We start from the raw sequence: 20,645 nt of genomic DNA on the forward strand, positions 1-20,645 counted from the left end.
ATATCATTAGATTTGACTTAGCAATGACAGCAGGTAATTCCATGCAAGGTTTTTGCTGAAAAATATCTCTTGAAGCTCTTGGGTTATTAACTATGTAGATTTGTATTCATGATAACATATCTATCATTTGAAATTTTGATTTTAAAAGTAGAGGCAAATAGGTTTTTGATTTCAGTTCTGAGAAGGTGCTTTATAAAAAGGGTCACAAAGTCATTTGGAATATTGAACTAAATGCTTTATTATTTTCAAGGAAGCTTGTGATTTAGATATTTTCCTAATCAAGGAATCAGGGTTCACAGTGATATTATTACACATCACTGGGGACACATCTGGGCCTTCTGCCTCAGGGGTAGGGACACAAACTGTGCCACAATAGCCCCAAGCCTATGATTTAGGTTAAATGTGGTGATGAGATGTCTTGGGAGTTCATTAACGAAGTGCTTACTATGTTGAACTTTAATGAGAAATGGAAAAAAGACCCTAGGGGCCACTGGTAGTTTGAATTTGGTGCAGAAGAATTATGCTTACCTTCAGAAGGGTCATATCAGTTGGTTAGTTTTTGAAATGTAAAAGCAGTCTCTAGGCCAACAGGAAATTTTAATAAAGTTAGACATGGACAATACTATTGATCATCTGTAAGGGATACTTCTGGGGAAAAAGGCTGAATTATCTTTTTGTTGTTTATGTTCCGATCTTTGTAGTTTGTCTTTGTTTTGTACAATGTATGTTTGTTCTTTTGTTAAGGAATACTGACAGGCTTGTGTGAATATGTTCACTGACTAATGAGCAAGCAACGAAGTGCAAAAAATTAATCTTTTGCTCAATCAATTCATGTTTTACAGTGGGCTCTGACTTGTTTTTCCTTCAGCTGAATTAAAATTGGGGATTTTGGTGGGATAGAATTTCTTGAATTTAGAGGGAACTGAGAATCTTTAAAGTAGTGAGTAAATAGAGATACCTGGACATAAAACAAGAGAGTGTGTTGTGGGAACACACAGAAATAGGAGTAGGCCATTCAGCCTCTTGAGCTTGTTCCACAATTTAATGTGATCATGGCTGATGTGTGGACTAACTCTATATACCCGCCTTTGGCCCAAATCCCTTGATACCTTTGCTTAAAAAGGCATCTACATCAAATTAAAATGATCCAACATCCATTGCCATTTGTGGAAGAGTGTTCCACACAACCACCCTTTCTGTGTAAAAGCATTCCCTAAAATCTCTGAACAGTCTGGCCCTAGTTCTCAGACTACTCCCCCTAGCTCTAGAATCCCCAACCAGTGGAAATAATTTACTTTTATTCACCCTGTCATTTCTTGCTAACACTTTGAAGACTTCGATCAGATCACCCCATAACCTTTAAAGTTTTAGAGAAAAATAGGCCTAAATTTGTATAACCTTACCTCATAACACCTGAATTACATTCTTGTTGCAGAGCATATTATACAGAAAGACTTCAAAATGACTTTGAATGTTGCTAAGACTTCTCTGGGAGTAGGAAAAGAAGAGTGGATTTTTGAAACTTTGGCTAAAGCCAAATGCAGAGATTTAGCAAATCAATTGAAGGTAGAAATAAAATCAAGGTTTCAAAGGATGAGATGCTGAAAGTGATTCACATAGCATTTTAGAATTAAGACATAGGAAGCCTGAGCCAAGATTCAATTAGAAATGAGGAAAAATAACTTTAATTGTAAAAGAACAAAGATAAGAAAGCTTAGATTCTGAAAAGAATGAAAAAAAAATGGCAATGGAACGGAAACAAAACCTAAAAAACCTTCGAAAAAGGAAGAGAAGAGAACTTAAGCCAACATGACAGAGAAGGCTTAGAATAAAGAAAGATGAGGTAATACCTCAGGACAATTCAGATTCCAATGAAGGATTTTATTTAACTAGAAATCGGAGTTTAGATCTTAACGTTTAGAGAGAATGGATTTGGAACCTCATTTGAGCAGATGAGAAGAACCAAAGATGTTTGAACCTGAATGTTACAAAGAGTGTTTTGACAAGTGCAACACTGAATGCACAAATGCAGCTTGTCAATCTACAGACAATGCTTTTAAAGAAGCAATACTCAATAGTTAAGCTTGCGCCTAAAGCTTCCCAATTAAGATTAAGAATTAAAATGAGAAAACTCAAATCAAACATACATTGAATTTGAAAAAAAAAAACAGTATGGGATTAGTGATTTCAATCCCAGAAATCATGATTATGGGAGAATACCAAAATACTATTTTTGTAATCAAGACTTGTTTAGGAGGAGATTCAACAACAGCTGCCACAGATACCTATGACAAGTTAAATGTAGGGAAATGGTCAAATGGGAATCAGAATCACAATCCCTGCAGTGTGGAAAGAGGCCATTCTACCCATTGAGTCTACACCAACCCTCATAACTCCATATTTACCATGGCCAATCCACCTAACCTGCACATCTTTGGACTGTGGTAGGATACTGGAGCACTGAAGGAAACCCAAGCAGACACAGGGAGATTGTCTGTGCAAACTCCACAGTCACCCAAGGCTGAAATCTTAAAAAGATGCTTCCTTGATCACTGAAGAGAATCAGACCAAGGGAAGCTTGAACATTTTAACTGCAAAATGGACAGGTATTTCTGTATGCTTCTAGTCAAGGTATACCAATAAAAATACTGAGACATTGTAGCAAGTCAGCTACTGATTTTGGCTGACGATACAGCCAGTCTGTCTCCTAGGGGGATATGAAGAGGGAGATATTAATTGGAGGCATGCATGAAGGTTCCAAATTTATTTTTTAAGAGTTGGATTAATCTTCATCTTCGTAAATAGGGAAATTGTAGTTGGAGTAGTGCAACAAATCTCTTTAGAAGGAATTGATTTTAATCTGGAATGGCCTGGCTGGTTCTGAAATATTGACCTCAAAGCTGGCAGAGCAACCAGTAGAAGTGAAAGAAACAGATACTACAGGAGGAACACTTGATTGTTTTCTGACTTGTAACTAGGTTTCAGGCACATATAATGAGACAGAAGAGACAGAGTCCATTGATTTGAAAATTTTGTTCTTCCAGTTTTTGAAAATTTGAATTTAAAAAAAGGATGAAGGCGAAGTGAATGAGTTTGACATGTTTATCCCATCATCTTTAATACAAATGCAATACATGGATCCTGAATTCAGAGAGTTATACCAGTCAGTCTACTCAAATTAAAATCAGAATCAACAGCGTCATCATTTAAAAGACAGTGTTAGTGACGAAATGGGGACCACTTCAAACAACAGCTGATGAGGAATGGGCAGCTGTCCATCAGATCCGAGCTCCATCTGACTACTGCAACAAAACTTGAGTGGCTCAAGAAATTCCAAGGGCAGGACAACTAGGTAATAGGAAACAGCATAAAACATTAGAGCATTTTTATTAGGCAGGCCTATGTAAAAGGTGTGAAGTTTGCCAGAAATGACATGCCAGGTAGTGGAGAAACCCCAACCAATGAAACTTGCACTTTTAATTTCAGTGACAGCATTCAAAGAATCAAAGAATCAGCAGGGTCAATAGGACCTCCTACTTAAAGCTAAGGAGTGAGGATCAGTATCTTTTATCAATTAAAGATTCTTTTGACAAGATTTCCTGAACCAATACCCTAAGGGAAAACCACAACAAAAACAACACACAATAGTTTAAAAAGTTAGTCAAAATTTTTTTTGAAAAAAAAGAGTACCCGAACAAATAATGACTAATTTGGAAATAAACCAAATTTACGTTTTCAGTTTACCATCCACCATTTCAAGTTGTATTGGGAAAATGGCAAATTTAAGATAATGATTAAAAGTTTATTTTCAGCTATGTCCCAATAATTGAGATAAAGACCATAAAAACATAGAAGCAGAAGGTCAGTTAAACCACTAAGTTACTACACCATCCAATGAGGTTATGTCAGATCTGATAATCCTGCACTCTCGTCTTCCTACATTTTCCAATCACCCTCAATTTCCTTGCTGATTAATAATCTACCTCAGCTTTGATTAGACTTAATAACCCAGCCTGAACAGCCCTGTGGTATTCCACAGATTCACTACCCTCAAAAAAAAAAATTCCTCCGCATGCCACCTTATTTTGAGATTATGCCCTCTGGCCAGAGACTCCCCCACAAGAATAAGTTAACTTTCTGCACCTACTGTCAAGTCCCCTAAGAATCCTATGTTTCAATAGATCACTTCTCATTCTTCTGTAATGCAAGTAGTACAGGTCCAGTCTCCTAAACCTTACATCATAGGACAGTCCCTCCAGACTTGCTAATAGATGAAGAATTAACCTTCGTTGGACCGCCTCCAATACCAAACACATTTCCTTATGAAAATGGGTCAAATTGTTCACAGTATTCCAGCTGTGATCTGTCTAGTATAGTGCCTTCAACAAAATCTCCCTATTTTGATATCCATTTTCTTTGAAATAAAGCCAATATTCCATTTGTCTTTTGAATTACCTGCTGAACTTGGATGCTAGCTTTTTGTGATTCATGGATGAGGGCTCCCAATCACCACTGTTCCATGACAATTTTTCTTATTAAGCAGTCTAATATGTTGTACCTTATCAAATGCCTTCGGAAAACCCATACATTTAGATCCACTGCTTCCCCTTTATCTATCCTTTATGTTACTTGAAGGAATTGTTTAAAAGTAAGTGTTTAAAGGCATGATTTCTCAATCCACAACTGATGAAGCACAATTTGTTAGAAAACATGACTTAAGGATAAAATCACAAATTCCTGACACAGTAAGGTAATATATCTTTTAACATTGGATGAATGTCTTCAATAGAAAGTCGTGCATTTACAATGAAAAAGTGTATTGATGTAGATTTGAACAAGTGCGTGCAATTGTGTTGTCTACATCATGATTTGGCTATACTCAAACCTAGGAAGAAGAACATTTGAAGGAACTGTTTTATTGATTACAAGACACACAATTTGGTCATAAATATGGCAAAAAGTGAAATTACCAAGGCAAAAGTGACTTATTTAGGCTGCACTGTGGGAGAAGACCAAGTAGCACCCAAAGAAGCAAAAATAAGGGCGACATTGGATTTTTCTGTGTCCAAGGAAAATCATAAAATTCTGCGATATTGACAAGAATGGATTTTATTAGAGGTCTGTTTTGAATTTTAGCATTGTAATGCCTCCCTGACAAGCTTCAAGTCAAGAATTTCAAATGGATGAAAGAATGTGATTTTGGCAATTTGAAAGCTATGCTAATTGCCACACCTGTTGTAGCAGCATTACTGTAGGGGATTGAGCAGCAGGTCAGTTACTTTTCTCAAAATTGAAGAGCTGGTCAGAAATATTTGACAGTGGAGGAAGAAACACAGTCTTTTGATGGTTCCATATAGGTTTAAAATTTACACATCCAACAGGGGCTGTTGTATACAAGTACTGTATACCTTTGGTTATTTGAGAGATTCTGACAGAGCTATGGCTGTTTCACTGGAATTTAATGCTACACCATACAATTTAAAAGTCATTCATGTAAAAGGGAAAAAAAGATAATATTATGGCAGATCCTTTATCAAGAGCCAATGTGAAACAAAGTAGTGAAATATGGTTATGAAAATCATGTTTAATGTAGATATAGCAAATTCTGTTTTAACTGGCACCATACCCCAGCACTCTAAACCAGCATAAACCAAAACCAGACATTTATTGTATTATCTTGATTTCCCTAATGTCAGAGTAGTCATTTGAGGGTGCTAGTGAGAACACTCCCTGCTGATAAGTTTTATTTAAGACAAAGTTGCCTTATTATTTAAGTGATTTATGCTGTAAATAAGGTATAACCAGTAATGTGTATACTCCCTGCATCACACAGAGTGTGAACCTCTTGATCAACTGGAACACTCCTGGTCCCCTAGGTGCCAGTTAATGAAAAGTGTGTGTCTATTTTTACTGTCAATGTAAGGTAGAAATAATGATAAGAAGAAATGCTGATACAAAATGAAAATGCCTCTTCAGGATACTTAGTTGTTCTTTGGAGGATGCATGATAAAGGTGTACAAAACATTATCATTGAAATTTGTATTTTGAAGAGAGGCTAGAAGTCATTTGGAATAATGAACTAAAGACATCATTTTCAAGGAAGCCTGTGATTCGAGTTAAATATGAGGGTGGCTCAGTGGTTAGCATTGCTGCCTCACAGCGCCAGGGCGACTGTATGAAGTTTCCACATTCTACCCCGTGTCTGCATGGGTTTCCTCCGGGTGCTCCGCCTTCCTCCCACAGTCCAAAGATGTGCAGGTTAGGTGGATTGGTCATGCTAAATTTCCCGTAGTGTCTAGGGATGTGCGGGCTAGGTGGATTAGCCATGGGAAATGCAGGGTTACAGGGATAGGGTCGGAGAATGAACCTCAGGGATGCTCTTCAGAGGGTGGGTGTGGAATCAAATGGGCTGAATGGCCTGCTTCCACACCGTAGGGATTCTATGATCCTGCATGAAATATCCTGATCAGATAACCAGTAAGTTAATTGATGAAACGTTTACTAAGTTGACCAGAAGAACAGATCAGGGGCCGCTTGTAGTTTGAGCTCAGCTCAGGAGAATCATGGTTCAGTTCAGAAGTGTCATATCAGAAGAGGATGTTACTTTATGAAGTCTCCATGCAATCAGTGTTTGCACTGATGTTTTCAAACTGTCACAAGGCTATCCGAACTGGAAAGAGTCATTTATGTAAGAAGTCTTAAAGTTAAGATAGGAGCAACTTTAGACTGGGTTCATTATCTGTAAAAGATATTGCTGGGAGGAAAAAGATTAATCATTTTTGCTGTTTGTGTTAAGATCCCTCATAACTGGAATATTTTTGCCCCATTTTTCTTCTCTAATAGACTTTGTTTATTTATTTATTAACTACCATTGGCAACGTGAATACGTTCAGTGAATAACCATCAACCAAATGCAAAAAATATATCTACCATCCAACAAGCCAGGTTTCACACTTGTCCTTATCCAGTATTACTTTCAACTAGAATTATAACACTTACTTTGTGGAAGCAGTAGACTGTACCCCTCCATTGGCAGTCAAAGTCCAGTATTTCCCAGTGCAGGTTCGGAAAGCACACTTCTTGGTTTCTTTGTTAATTTCTAACTGAAAAGTTTCTTGGTCACTTTCTTCATCTTGGTTAGCAGAGAGGTCCATACCTTTCAGGGAACAATCATACATCAGTTTTCCAAATCTGGATGGTATCACAAGCAACACAAAAATCCCAAAACAAGCTGAATCACACTACTTTTCGCTGCTGCAGGCTGGCTGAAACACAAATACTCATTACCATGTTACAGCAAATCTGCTTCTAATGTTGGGATCAATTAGCTAGATGTTTAACACATGGTACAGAATAACACCAACAGCAGGATTTCAGTTCTTGTTCCACTCAAGGTAGACAAGGGAACTGCCTCCTCATCCTGTCAGACAGTGGAAGCCAACCCACCGCTAACAAAAGCCAAGGAAGCAGCTCAGGATGAAGCATCAGCAATGAGCCAAGTACCTGCCTGCAGGCACAGCACAGATGAAAAAAAAAAGAAGAAACAGTGTAAAAAGCACCAGAGACTCAATTGGCATTGGAAACACAAAGGGGTGGGTATCGGTTTGGGGTAGTATCTTATCTAATGTCCGTTATTTAGTATCTTTGATATAACCAAATACCAACCCAAGAACGTAACAGACAACCAATGCATAACTACCCTAGACATTTCTATTGCAAAGAATAGGAGAATCCACAGCCCTTCAAATTCAGTGAAGAGAGAGGAAATGCTTGTCCAGAAAATTTGATTTTTACCCCATGCCTTTAAACAATAAAAAAGTGCTAAAGACAGACAGCAACTGGGAGCACACATGCAACAGCTTTCAGGACAAACACGAACCATATCTAAAAACAGTTGTATAATATTTGATTTAAAATACTCAAGGCTTTGGACATGTAAAGTGATAGCAATACTCAGCTGTAACAAAATGTTTGTTCAGTCTCATGTTGGGAGTTGGACTAATAGTCATCCATTTCACAGAAGACAAACATAGAATGAGCCTTTCTGAAGGATCCAAATTTCAATTTTCTTCCTTAATATAGTTTAGCAAAAGGGCTACACAGACCAGCAATACAACCTAGCACTTCATTCAGCATAAAGTTTCCAAAGATTTGGACTTAAAAAGATGTTTTATACTTTTCAAAACTGGATTGCAGTTGGGAGGAGAAAAAAATTCATCAGCCTAACCACAGCACCCAGTTGGAAGAGATTTAGGTGGTTACCAAGAGAGAAGGGGACAGTTACTATAGATTCTAAACTGGTAGAGGTCTATACAAAAGACAGATTCAACAAGTTAACTGGAGACAAGGGAGAACTGAACAGTAGTTTCTTTTGATTTTTAAAATCTGAATAACATTCCACACTGGCCACAGATCAGATTACAGGCCAGGCCAGTGAGTTGGAATCTCCTTGCAACTGTCAGCCAGCTTAAAGTCCTCTTTAAGATAGATGACTGGTGCATGGGAGGATATTTTATATCACTGACAATTTTTTTAAAAACTAAAATTACGAGAAATTTGAGAGCAGCTTCATTTTCTGTCTTTACATGAGTTGTAAAGTTAAACAATAAATAGCTCTTCATATTCAAGAGCATTTTCATAAACATTTTGTGGTAGGTTTTTTTAAAAACTGAAAAAGAGTCAGTAAGGGCAGCTTCAAAGTGTTTCCTGCTTCCACCCACATCTCCTGAAAGTTTGTAAGATGATTTTAAAATAGTAACAGTAATTTAACAAACACATGAAATATAAATCAAACAAGATTTCTGTTCATTCCAGCATGCTGCAGCACTCTACAGAGGAAGCAGCTGTACAAGTTGCTCTGCAGTAAATACAAAGAATAGAAGATAGTGTTTAAAACAAGCAACTTATTTTGGGAGACTTCAGTTAAATTATATCTAATGAGACTGACAGTTAAGAATCATTGCGTCGAATTGCAAAATGGAAGCTATAACTGAGCTAATCCTTTAAAATTATTTAGCTTCCTTTCTATTTGTTCACAGTTCACCTCATCTCAAAAGTTGTCATGCAAGGGTCAAGGCCTCAAGCATCTTATTCAAGATGGTCTTTCTTCCACATTAATGCACGTAACCACATGATCAAACTCAATTGCCCTCATTTATCCCATAAACACCCTAGCAGCAACACTACAATTGTAAATCTACAGACAGCTCAGAGACAGAGACAGACTAACTACATGACCTGAACACAGTTGCTTTGGCTGATACTAGCTAAATAAACAGAAACCTACATTTGTCTATAAAGTCAGTTGCGTGATTCAGCAGTACATCACCTGGTCTACTTAACTACTGAATTTTTAAAGAATGCAATTTAACAAATTAGTCAGTCACAGAATCCCCAAAGTGCAGAAAGAGGCCATTTGGGCCATCAAATCCAGACCTACCTTCTGAAGAGCACTGCACCCAAATCCAGCTCCCAGCCAATCCCCATAACCTTGCATTTACCATGGCAAACCCACCTCATGTATACAGCACAGGAAAATTTAACATAGTCAATCTGCCCAACCTGCACATCCTTGGGCTGAGAGAGGAAACAAGACAGTCACCCAAGGGTGGGATCGAACCCAAGCCCCGGCACTGTGTGGCAGCAGTGCTAACCATATATCTTGGTTAGCACAGTGGTTCTACAACATCCTACCCATCCTACTAAGATATTCAACAAGCAGAAAATGCTGGAGAAACTCAGTGGGTCTGGCAGCATCTGTGGAGAAGCAGAGTTGGCGTTTAGTCCTGTAGGACTCTTCTTCAGAACTTCACTTTCTACAGATGCTGCTAGACCTGCTTTCTCCAGCATCTTCCGTTTGTTTCAGATTTCCAATGTTGGCAGTATTTTGCTTTTATTCTCCAAGATATGTATATGCACAGCTGTACACTGTCCCAGAAAATACCAAGTATCAAAAACAACTAGACTGTTGACACCTGCAGAAAAATTTCCAGCATAACACAAGCCTGGACTTTAATAGATAACAAGGGTTTGACTAGCCCAGTCAGAACAAAAACCTTTGAATGCTCCTTGATCAAAATGAGTGTTGCTAACAAGGCAGCAGCTCTTCACTAGCCCATTAGTTGGCCCTGTGGCACAGAGGTAGTGGTCCTCACAGCCAGGTTTGGATTCAAATCTCACTGGCCGCATGATTATGTCATAACATGTCTCAGCAGGCTAAATTTTTTTTTAAAAATGCCAACCCACACAGTCACGCATGTGGGTTGCTCAAGGTTTTCTTATGTGGTCTGCATGAGCACTCCTGTTTTTATTTCTGAACTACAAAGCAAAGTGTAAAAATGATTTAAAAACCCAACTGATGGTGGTCAGTGCATTAGAAGGGAAAGCATTACCAAAAACGTCTGCTGGGCTCAGCTTACAGCAATGCTGCCCAATTTTAGAAGGGTGGGGAGGATTATGAGCCACTTAAGTTTGGCATGCAATCTGTCCCAACACCATTGCAGGACAGGGAGCATGGAAAACTTTTCTGTGGCCATACTGTCAACAAGTTTCACCAGGGGTTTAAGTGAACCCTAATTAAACAGGTGTCCTCTAATCAGAGGAGAAATGAGGATTTAATACCCAGCATTATTATGCAAACAGGAAAAACTCAGCCATGCCCTTGCAGGTTTTCCACAATTGAAACAAATGCAAGGCCATTCCAGTCATTATCCTTTGTCCGATTATTCAATATACCCACAATAGGATCAGGTTTCCTCCAGATTAGTGTTTGGGTTGGGAGCAGTGGGAGGTGGGGAAGCAAAACTAGGAGGTGGAAAGCAGACCAACACTGAAGAGTAGTGAATATTTCTAAACCCCTTCAAATGGACATGGGGGCCTACACGATAAACATAACTGAAGGAAGCAAGTTATTTTATCCCTGATCAACTTCTATTCTTCAAACGTGAATCAAACAGCACTCTCACCTAGCACTGAGCAAGTTGAGAAAAACACTATTCCAGACTGTTGCCAATAAAACTCATGTGAAATCTTTTGAGTTCTAATTTGGAGTCAATTTAAAAGCCCTTTACAAACAGTACATTTTTGTTACATTGCACGTTGTCCAAATTCAAATCTAGTATTGACAGATAATGCAATGAAAATAAACTACCTTGATACAAGCATATGTTACTGCACAGCACTTCATCTTTTAAATGGCATATCAAGACGAACTCTTTCACTGAGTTTGAGTTGCCCTGTACCCATTTCCCCCAAGGAAGTGAGAGTTTACATCCAAAAAAAGAGTTAGACAGCATAACATTTTAGAATGCAAAGTTGTCATGGTTTACACATGGCTCGGTCCTCTGCCCAAGGTAAGACCTGTAACCCTGAATTTCCAGACTGAGCCAATTTCCTTGTCACCTCCCTTAATTTTGTCAGGCTATTGCCAGTGTGAGACTCCATTACAATTATTCAGCCCAATTCCTATATTAACCCACTTCAAACCAAGGGAATGGGATGTCTTGATAATAGTTGATAACAAAAGGTCAAAAAAGGCAGGTCAGCAGATTTGCAAGTACCTCTTGGATATTATACTGTGTCCACCTTGGTGAAAAGTGTTTCAAGTGACCTTGGGCACGAAGTCATTTAAGTGCTCCATTCACACTGTAGCATAAGAATAATTTTCATTATGCATATATTCAATAGCTACGCTGCTAGAGTCATGTAGTGTTCCTTTCCTATCAAGGAAGGTTCACTGGCAGAAGATATTCAAATCGGCTTTGATGTACAAAAAGCATTCACAGGCATGTATGAATAGGCCTTCAGTTGGCTGACTGACTGACTGAATGACAAGGAAATACAATAAAAGCAAAAGCTTCAGTGAAAAAGATTTAACAAAAATTGAACAAATTAAAGAAGAAAAATACAGACCTCCATTAGTCCTTTTAAAACAAATGGCACGCAATCAGTGAGTATGTGCGAGACAGCACCAGCACATTTAAGAAAATGTCAGCAAGAACTGTAATTGAAGGACTATATCACTAACCACAAAAGAAGTTAATTTCGAACAAAAGGTCATTGCTAACGTAGCAAACCCTCCAGCATCAGGCTCCTAGCATCAATTCTTAAAAAAGAAAAAAAAAAATCTTTTGCTGTTGAAAAGGCATCTGGACAGGTATATGAATAGAAAGGGTTTAAAGAGATATGAGCCAAATGCTGGGAAATGGGACTAGATTTATACAGGATATCTGGTCAGCATAGATGAGTTGGACCAAACAGTCTGTTTCCGTGCTGTACATCTCTATGACTCTAAGTACATTACGTGGTGATGAGGCAACTAATAATGCTTTCTTCAGGCTGTAAGGAGAGACTTATTAATGATGAACTTTCACTGGGGCAAACCCAACCATGAATTTACCAGGGAGGGATTGAAGGACTTGTGTGAATCACAATACATTGAAGGTCTGAAACAAACACATTGCCGGAGAAACTCAGGAGGCCTGGCAGCATCTGTAGAAACCAGAGTTAATGTTTCAGATCCAGTTGACCCTCCTTCAGAAAAGCTGAATAAGTGATAATGTGACCTAAGAGTGAGAGAATGGGTTAGCTGTGCTTAATGTAACCTGTATAATATGATAAATGACCTAGGAACAGCTGGGAAGGGATGACCGTGCTAAAAGCAACCCATGTCATAACAGGGTCGGGTGTGGGGTGAGTAAAACTTATCACTTTATTCTTATTTTCTTCAGTCCTGGCCTGCTATCTCTCTCTCTGCTCCCCTCACCCCAAACTTCAGCTTCAGCATAAATATCAGTTTTTCCTAGTTAACAGCTCTAATTCACAGTCAATTCTGGATTCTGAACATTAACTCTGCTTTCTATCCACAGACTTGCTGAGCTTCTCTAAAAATTTCTGTTTTTGTTTCAGATGTCTAGCATCCTCAGTTCTTTGTTTTAGTCTTTGAAGGTTCACCATCAGTACACTGGGACAATCTCAAAACAAAACAGTAGAATGAAATTACAAGACGATTCAATATAAAAATAATACCAGTTCCTAACATCTTCTTGGCATGGCCATACCACATGTGGCATACTTGTCCACTTTTGGGCACCTCAAGTGATCAGAGCTTATAGAAAATTAGAAAAACATTTCAGACCAGTGATATTTGATTGGTAGAAAAGCAGAACATGGTGGATGTTGGAAATCAGAAATAAAAACAAAGTGCTAGGTACACAAAACCAACTTGGGAGTATGTTTGTTTTGACTTTACATTAAACTGAAACAGTTTAAAAACTAGTGTCGGTTTCCAGGCTATCTTCAAATATTTATTTTAGACTTAATTTTAGAATAGCTGAAACTGAAAGGTTCAAATGCAGACGCAATTGCAGTTCGATAGACAAGCTGTGTCAAAGCTTAGGTTTAAAGCGCCAAGAGATAAATCAGAAAATGGTCGTCTCTGGATTGAATTGTGTTTTTCTAAGCATCTAATGTCCCAAGTCTGAAACAGTTTTCTCATTTTCTGTACATCTTCCATACTGCAGAGTCCAACTTCAAATAGCTGAGAACAAGTCAATCAGGTATTAAGACAGCACCTTCTGAACTCATGACCCTGACCACCTAAAAAGGAGAACAGTAGATGCATGGAAACACCATCAGCTGCAAGCTGTTGTCCAAGCCACACCCCCCAATTTGGTATTATTTCACCATTACTTCAATGTCATAATCAAAATCCTAGGTATCCCTTCCAACAGCATTTTGGGTATCCCTATACCCCAAGGACTGCAGCAGTTCAAGGACAAGCTCACTACCACCTCAAAGGGCAATGAAGGACTGGCAATAAACACTGGCCCAGCAAGTGACACACATACTTTCAAGATCATAGTAAACCTTCACATCAGAAAATGAACGAGTTGCCTTGTGGATCCAAAAAACTATATTCTATCCCTTTGTTGCCAACCTAGTGGCTTAAAATATACACAAGAGAATGAGGTTTTCTATTGGGAAGTAATAGAACCAAATGTCAGTCCAAGTTTTCCACGTCTTCAAGAGCACCCTTTATATCAGCTAAGTCAGATTTGTTGTGCTGTGAAATTTCTTTTACTGTCTCCCTAGCATTTGGAATAAAAAGAACTTCCCACTTGCAACCACTTCCTGTATTTCAAGAGTTTTTGGAAAATTTCCCTACAAAAAAGGGAGACCAGAGAAATCAAAAAAATTTCCTAGAACATTTCAGGAAAAAATGCAGTGCAAGTTTGTAGAGACATCATATGCCATCTTTCTTTCCCCACTACCCAGCCCTCCCCGCGAAAGGAAATTCACTGATGACCGATTTACACCAGTTTTATGCCACATCATTACATATATTTCTTTAATCACTTGCACTGCTCCGTTATCTCTGTTGAAGCCCCCACTTATAGACTATCATAATGTGTACTCCTCAAGTCCACAGAATAAGTTCCTATATGAACCCTACGAAACAAATAGAATGCTGAAGAGACTCAGCAGGTCTGGCAGCATCTATGGAGACAGAAACGTTTACATTTTGAGTCCGGCACGAGTCTTCTTCAAACTCTTCAGTTCTGAAAGGTCATTTCAGACTCAAAACATTAACTTTTTCTCTCCACAGATGCTGCCGGACCTGCTGAGGTTTTTCCAGCATCTATTGTATTTTTCCTTTATTCGAGCTCTAAACTATGAGCTGTCCACAAATTATATAGGATCACATATCAGTGGGACAGGGGTGAGCTATTTAGCCCCTCAAGCTGGTTCAGCCAATGATCTAGTGAAGTGGTAGATGAAAGCACCATATCTACATACTTCAGTATCCACACTTGAGAAAACTATTGATTTCAGTTTCCAAACCAAATTTTCACCATTCCTTTGCCTTGTAAAAGTTGCAGTTAGAAAGGCTGTCATTAGGACTTCAAATATATTATTCAAATACAAAATGGAAATGATCCTTTCCCAGCTCCGAGACACCACGTGGACCTGGTCAGTAATTGCACAATTAAAAAATACCCCTTAAGTTTGAAATCAATACCTCTACTTCTGCCAGATACGAAGTCTTCCCAAAATAAAATCTATTGTTGCTTCTGGACTCAATTAAATCTTATCCATTATATTTATGGACCACAGATTAAATTCATTGCTATTTATAAGATTCAACATGGGGCTAGACACTGGATGATAGTTCATTTGAGTTGTAGTGCCATCAACTGAATTATTTTTGATGAATAAGCTATAAACTTTACATCAGCAAGGAGCCGAGGAGCCCTCTCTCTATACTCTGCAAATATGAAATAAATGACTAAACATGAAATAAATGACTAAATAGATCAAAGCAGATGACTTTAAAATGATAAAACAGAAGAAAGTTGTAGACTTTGTTCAGCTCAATCTTGAGTGGATTTCTTAAACTTGGGACTTTGGTAATGGGTTGACAAATAAGGTTGGCAACCTTGATGAATAGTCAACAATAACTTCCGAAAGTGCCTGCCAGAAACAAACTGCTAACCCCTTTCCTTTGGGAATTGGAGCCTTAACAGCATGCATCAGGCCATATAGTAGTCCCAAGGGATGCATGGCTGCACTTGCGATAAATATTCTGCTCATATGCAGTGGCATCCAATCAGAGAGCAGAATTTTTAATGTTTTTTTAAAAAAATGACATTTCTCTAAATGGAAGGAGCAAGTGCAATCCTCCAAGTTCAACAAAGTAAGCATCAGCTGCAAGGCACTGGCCACATTCCCCTCTCAGCATTATCTGCTGTCTGATGTTCCAAAGGCCGAACAGCAACAAGCTGCATTAGGACCAGTGTTGAATCTTTTAGCTGCTAGCACAGACCACCTGGGAACTAAATAATGCTCCCACTACTTAACGTAGCTAGATATTTTAATACTTCAATTTTGAAATGTTTCCCATCCCAACAAAAACAAACTCCCTTAGTACCACCTGGTACCACCAGGACTGACTACTAAGCAGAACCTCATCCAAGTCACTGTTGAGGCCCCTAAACAATCCTGGCAGTTTGTTCAGCTATGGAAAAATTACTATAGCCACATCTCATCTTACCCCTGACAAACACCCACATTTGCACCAGCAAAATTCACCAATCATCTCAGAACACCGTCACCAACATCCACGCACTTGTGGTCTATCAAGTCACAAGCAGCATTCATATTTTTAATTCAATCGTGGGATATACACATGGCTATTAAAGCCAGCATTTATTGCCCATCCTTTGTTGATCTTAACAAGACGGCTGCAGGATGCCTTTTCGTATCAATCCACAAGGCAAAGAGGTTCCTGCAGTGCTGCTGAATAAACAGTCCAGGAATCTGAGGCAGCAATAAATGCTCAAGTCAGATTGGGGTGTGCCTCACAGAGACATGACATTCTAATGTACACTTTACTTATCCTTTGTACCTAATGAAGGTCACAAGCGTGTGAAGTCCTGTCAAAAAAAAGACTTGGTGAGTTGCTGCAGTGCATCCTGTGGATTGTGCAGTGTACATCGTGGCTGCACACAGTCAAGTTACATAATGCAGCAGATAGAGACATGCATCAGTATCTCACACTTTTCCTAAATACAACTCCAAAAGGTTGGAGGATACAAATTATGAGTTATAATTGCAGAGGAAAGCAATTTACTGCAGTCAGGCTCATAGAAAAGGTTCAGTTAACAACCAGAACTTTTGAGAGATGCAGACACCTGTCAGACAGTACACACTACAGAGGTTTAAAAAACCCAAAAGAACTACAGATGCTGGAAACCAAAGACAGAAATTGCCGTTAAATCTCAGCAGGTCTAGCAGCATCTGTGGAGAGAAATCAGAGTTAACATTTCAGGTTCAGTGACCTTTCGTCGGAACAGAGGTGTTTGCCTTTTGTTTTAAAGGCAATCTGTTTTGTAGGCTGAACTATTCAAATTGGTCAGAAGCCAATTCCACACGTGCAGTGAGTATTTTGGGCTCCATTCCAGCTAATTGGCTTTCCTTTATTTTGCTGCTTGGGCACTGACTGGAAACATTTTCCTTCAAAAATATTAACATGCTTGGACTGTGCAGTTTTCATTCCCTTCCCCTTTAACCAAAAAAGTTTTTTAAAAACCAAGTGAAGAGAGGAGATTATTACCGTAGACAAATGACAGCTGGCACCAGGAGCATAAAAGCAGTTTCAGGCTTCTTTACTGATGTAAAAAAAAACTCAATACATTTCACTCCAATGCCTTTTTTTAAAAAAACATGAGGGAAATAAGAAACATACAAATCAGGCTCATCAGATGCCCATCTTCTGAACTAATTTACATTTATCAAACTTTTTTTCCCCAAAATGAAGCACATGCTGAAGTCAGTCCAAGCTACAGGATATTCTATTACAAGGTGCAGAGCTGGATGAACACAGCAGGCCAAGCAGCATCGTAGGAGCAGGGTTGGTTCTATCCACCAAGTGACACATGGATCTACAGTGACAATGCTCCAAAGTACCTTGGGATATTTAACTACATCAAAAAAGAGCCAAATAAATGCAGCTTATGCAAATCAAACCACAGCAAGAATGATCACACAATCACAAGGAACCAAATATGCTGTTTTCTTCAGCCAAGTACAAATGGTGCCCATTGTCCTTTTATCAGTACAAATATAATACAGGCGATATTTTAACTTTTTGCACTTATACTTTTAACAAATCACTACAATACCTGATGCTGGCAAGATTTTAAAATGGTGCACAACTGATAACGAAAATGTAGTAGTAGTGACCCTCCATGTGATCAGGGCACTTGATGCTTAGTGATGTCACAAATAAAATAGTATCAATTTTAAATTGTAGCCATCGACTAACACTGCTACACAATGGTCAATTTTAGTGCAAAGCAGTCTGGATGCTATAGTGAATGGTGCACATGAGCTTCTGGCCAGTCCTAGCAGACGAGGCGCCTCAAGTATATTTTTGTCGGCAGACCCTAGGCTTTTTGAAAAGTCTTCCCTTTAAGAGCTCAAATAACACATCTGGTTTTGTTCTTCAGTCACGGGTGAGATCACGTTGAAGCCTTTTTGCAGGGCTAAAGGATTTTAAATGCATATATTTCATACCATAACGGCAGCTTGCTTTAAAAAAAAAATCAGTTACCTCTGTCTATTGAATAAATTGCTTATAAATCGCATCGCAACGGAACCCCATTTTGCTGAGCATCTTAAACGCTCAGTAGACCACAGCACATTTCCTTTGTTGTGTCTAAAGCTAAATTGTTATTTCACGCCTCCTCAAAAGATAGAGGAAAGGAAATTTCAGCTATTCGTAAAAGGAAACTGTTACATGAGATTTCCGCTATTCATTTCTGCACTCTTAAAAAGTCACCTACAAGATCAAATCAATTAAGATTACAATTGCATGCGGATGTTTTTTGTTTATAAATGTATTTAGCCCCAGCTTAGTCATGGATGTGGGTCGTTTGTTTGACCGGAGACAAACTCTTCACTGTACGAACCAATTGTACTCCTCACCTTCGAAGTGTTGGTTGGGAGAGGGTTGACCAGCTTCGCTGGCAGAGTATTGTAGTGAAATGTTTGGATTGTTCTCTGCACAAAGGAACCATTATACCATTCAATGTAATGAAGGAGCCAAGCAATTGAGCACCGCTATGGAAGACCGTTAGTGCCAACAATGAGAGTGTGATTTAAAAAGAAACCTCTGTACTTTCTCGGTCGAAAAGAAATATTCCGCGTGTTTCCATCAAGTATGGTCTGGAAAAGCTATTGCACTCATGGCTCCTTTATTCCAGCCAGTTATAGCCTTACCCACATTTAATATGTCGACTCTTTGATCAAAAGTGTTTGCAAATGGAAAACCACAGAATGGGGTTGGTCGAGATGGGTAACCTTTGACATACCGCCCAAAGTAATTAAATACCGTTACCAAGAGAGATCGGAAAGGTTGATGGATATGTGAGGTATTTATCAAGGGTTACGCCTTCCAAAAAATCCTACAGGAAAACAATGGATTGGATTGAAAATCGGAGCCATATTGGAGAAATTCTTCCAAGCCTAATATACAATTCCCTAGCAGACGAAATTGAGGGAGCGAAATCAATGGAATTTTTAAGACACAGAAGATAACCAGTTCTTATTTATAAAGGTATGTAGATTTTTTCAGCAAGTTTTGCAAATTGCTCCTTCATTAGCAATTAGGATGGTTAGTATTAGAGCAGATCAAGGAGAGAGATAGAAAATGCTGTTAGTCACGAAAAAGCCAAATTTGAGCTAACATTAACCCTTACCTTGCCGGATAGAAACGTTCCTGCTGTTCGCAGCCTGGAGTACCACCTGTGGGAAGCTTTGCTCCAGGACAAAGAGCTCATCCTTGCCCGCCTTGGTGCTTTTGCCAGCTTTCATGGTGCCAGTGGGGCCGGAGGGGGCCAGGTATTTGCCCTCACAGTCTCTGAAGGCCACCTTGCCCGACCTGAACTCTAGGGTGTAGCCGGTGCCTCTCTCGTGTTTCTCCACCAGCTGGCCGTCGTTGCGGAGGAAGCGGTTGTCACTGCTCTGGATGCTGTATTTCTGATCCTGGAAGACCAGGGTGATGAGGGAGTCCACCCCCCAGGGAGTGTCCCGGTCAATAGCCAGCTCGTCCTTGTCGCTCAGGTGAGCGTACCGCTTTCTGGTCACGCTGAAGAGATTGGCCTGGGGGTGCATGGCGATGTGGACACTCCACTTCTCAGCCACCGAGATGGTCTGGGCGAAGCATGTCAGGCGGTCCTCGGTACCGCCGAAATAGCGCTTGTGGGGCTCGGACTGCAGCGACCAGCGGCCGTCGTCGTGGGCGACGATGAGGAACCTGCAGTCGGCGGCCGGCTGCTCGCTCTCACACCACACATTACCATCCTTGTCCGCGGCCAGGTACCGCCCTAGGTGGCTCTTGAAGAAGACCACGTTGGAGTCGTCACCATTCTGCTCTAGAGTCCAGATCTGCTTCTTCTTCATGGTGGTGGCCGAGGCATTAATCTTGAAGCCAAAGGCTTCAGCAGTTAGGTACTTCTTGCCGCAGTTGATGAGCCCAAACTGGATCTGCAGACTATCGCTGGGGTCGTTAGCTGGCATGGTTGCAGGCTTGGCTTTGTTAACACTCTTTGAATCTGAGCTTTTGTTTTAAATCGTTGGTGCAGAGTTTTTTTTGGTTAATGTAGTTTTTGTTGGACGGCTTGTGTACGATATCTTTGTTTGAAATGAATACCCCCCAGTATCTACTAGCTTAGCCTCCTCCAGTAAGGCTGGAGGACCGACGACCGTGGTATGTTTTATACTGGGCCTGACGTCAGGATCCTAGCACCGCCTTCCACCCAGAGTCTGCTTCCCGCTCGCTTACACTGCTCTGCTTTTTTTGTTGTTGCCATTGATGCTTTTATCCTGATTATAGTTGCGGAAAAATATTCCACGCCAACTTGACAGCTCTTATTGTTTGTGGCCAGTTGATAAAAGACAATTAGCTGTAATTTCACATCGTTCCTTTTCTTTCTAAATAAACCTATTGGAATGAACACAAGATCATTGAACCAGGAATTGGCCATTTAGTTCCTCAAAAGTGCGTTTCGTCACTCAATTAGATACTACTTGACCTGCCACCTAACTCTACGTACCCTTTCCTCCATTTGGGTTAACAAAAATCT

The 20,645-nt window shown here is 39.5% G+C and overlaps 1 protein-coding gene across 1 annotated transcript in view; it reads right to left on the reverse strand.

Annotated features, from left to right (window-relative positions):
• Positions 1 to 20,406, reverse strand: part of LOC109914120 (fascin-like) — a 39,006-nt gene extending 18,600 nt beyond the window's left edge. The window contains exons 1-2 of the mRNA XM_020513689.2: positions 19,260 to 20,406; positions 7,000 to 7,156 (exon numbers count right to left, since the gene is read on the reverse strand). Coding sequence (XP_020369278.1) covers positions 7,000 to 7,156; positions 19,260 to 20,079 — 977 coding nt within the window. The 5' untranslated portion in view covers positions 20,080 to 20,406. The remainder of the gene's footprint in view (positions 1 to 6,999; positions 7,157 to 19,259) is intronic.
• Positions 20,407 to 20,645: the final 239 nt, after the last annotated feature.

Source organism: Rhincodon typus, chromosome 21 (genome assembly GCF_021869965.1).
Source record: "Rhincodon typus isolate 14 chromosome 21, sRhiTyp1.1, whole genome shotgun sequence".
Lineage (NCBI taxonomy): Eukaryota > Metazoa > Chordata > Chondrichthyes > Orectolobiformes > Rhincodontidae > Rhincodon > Rhincodon typus.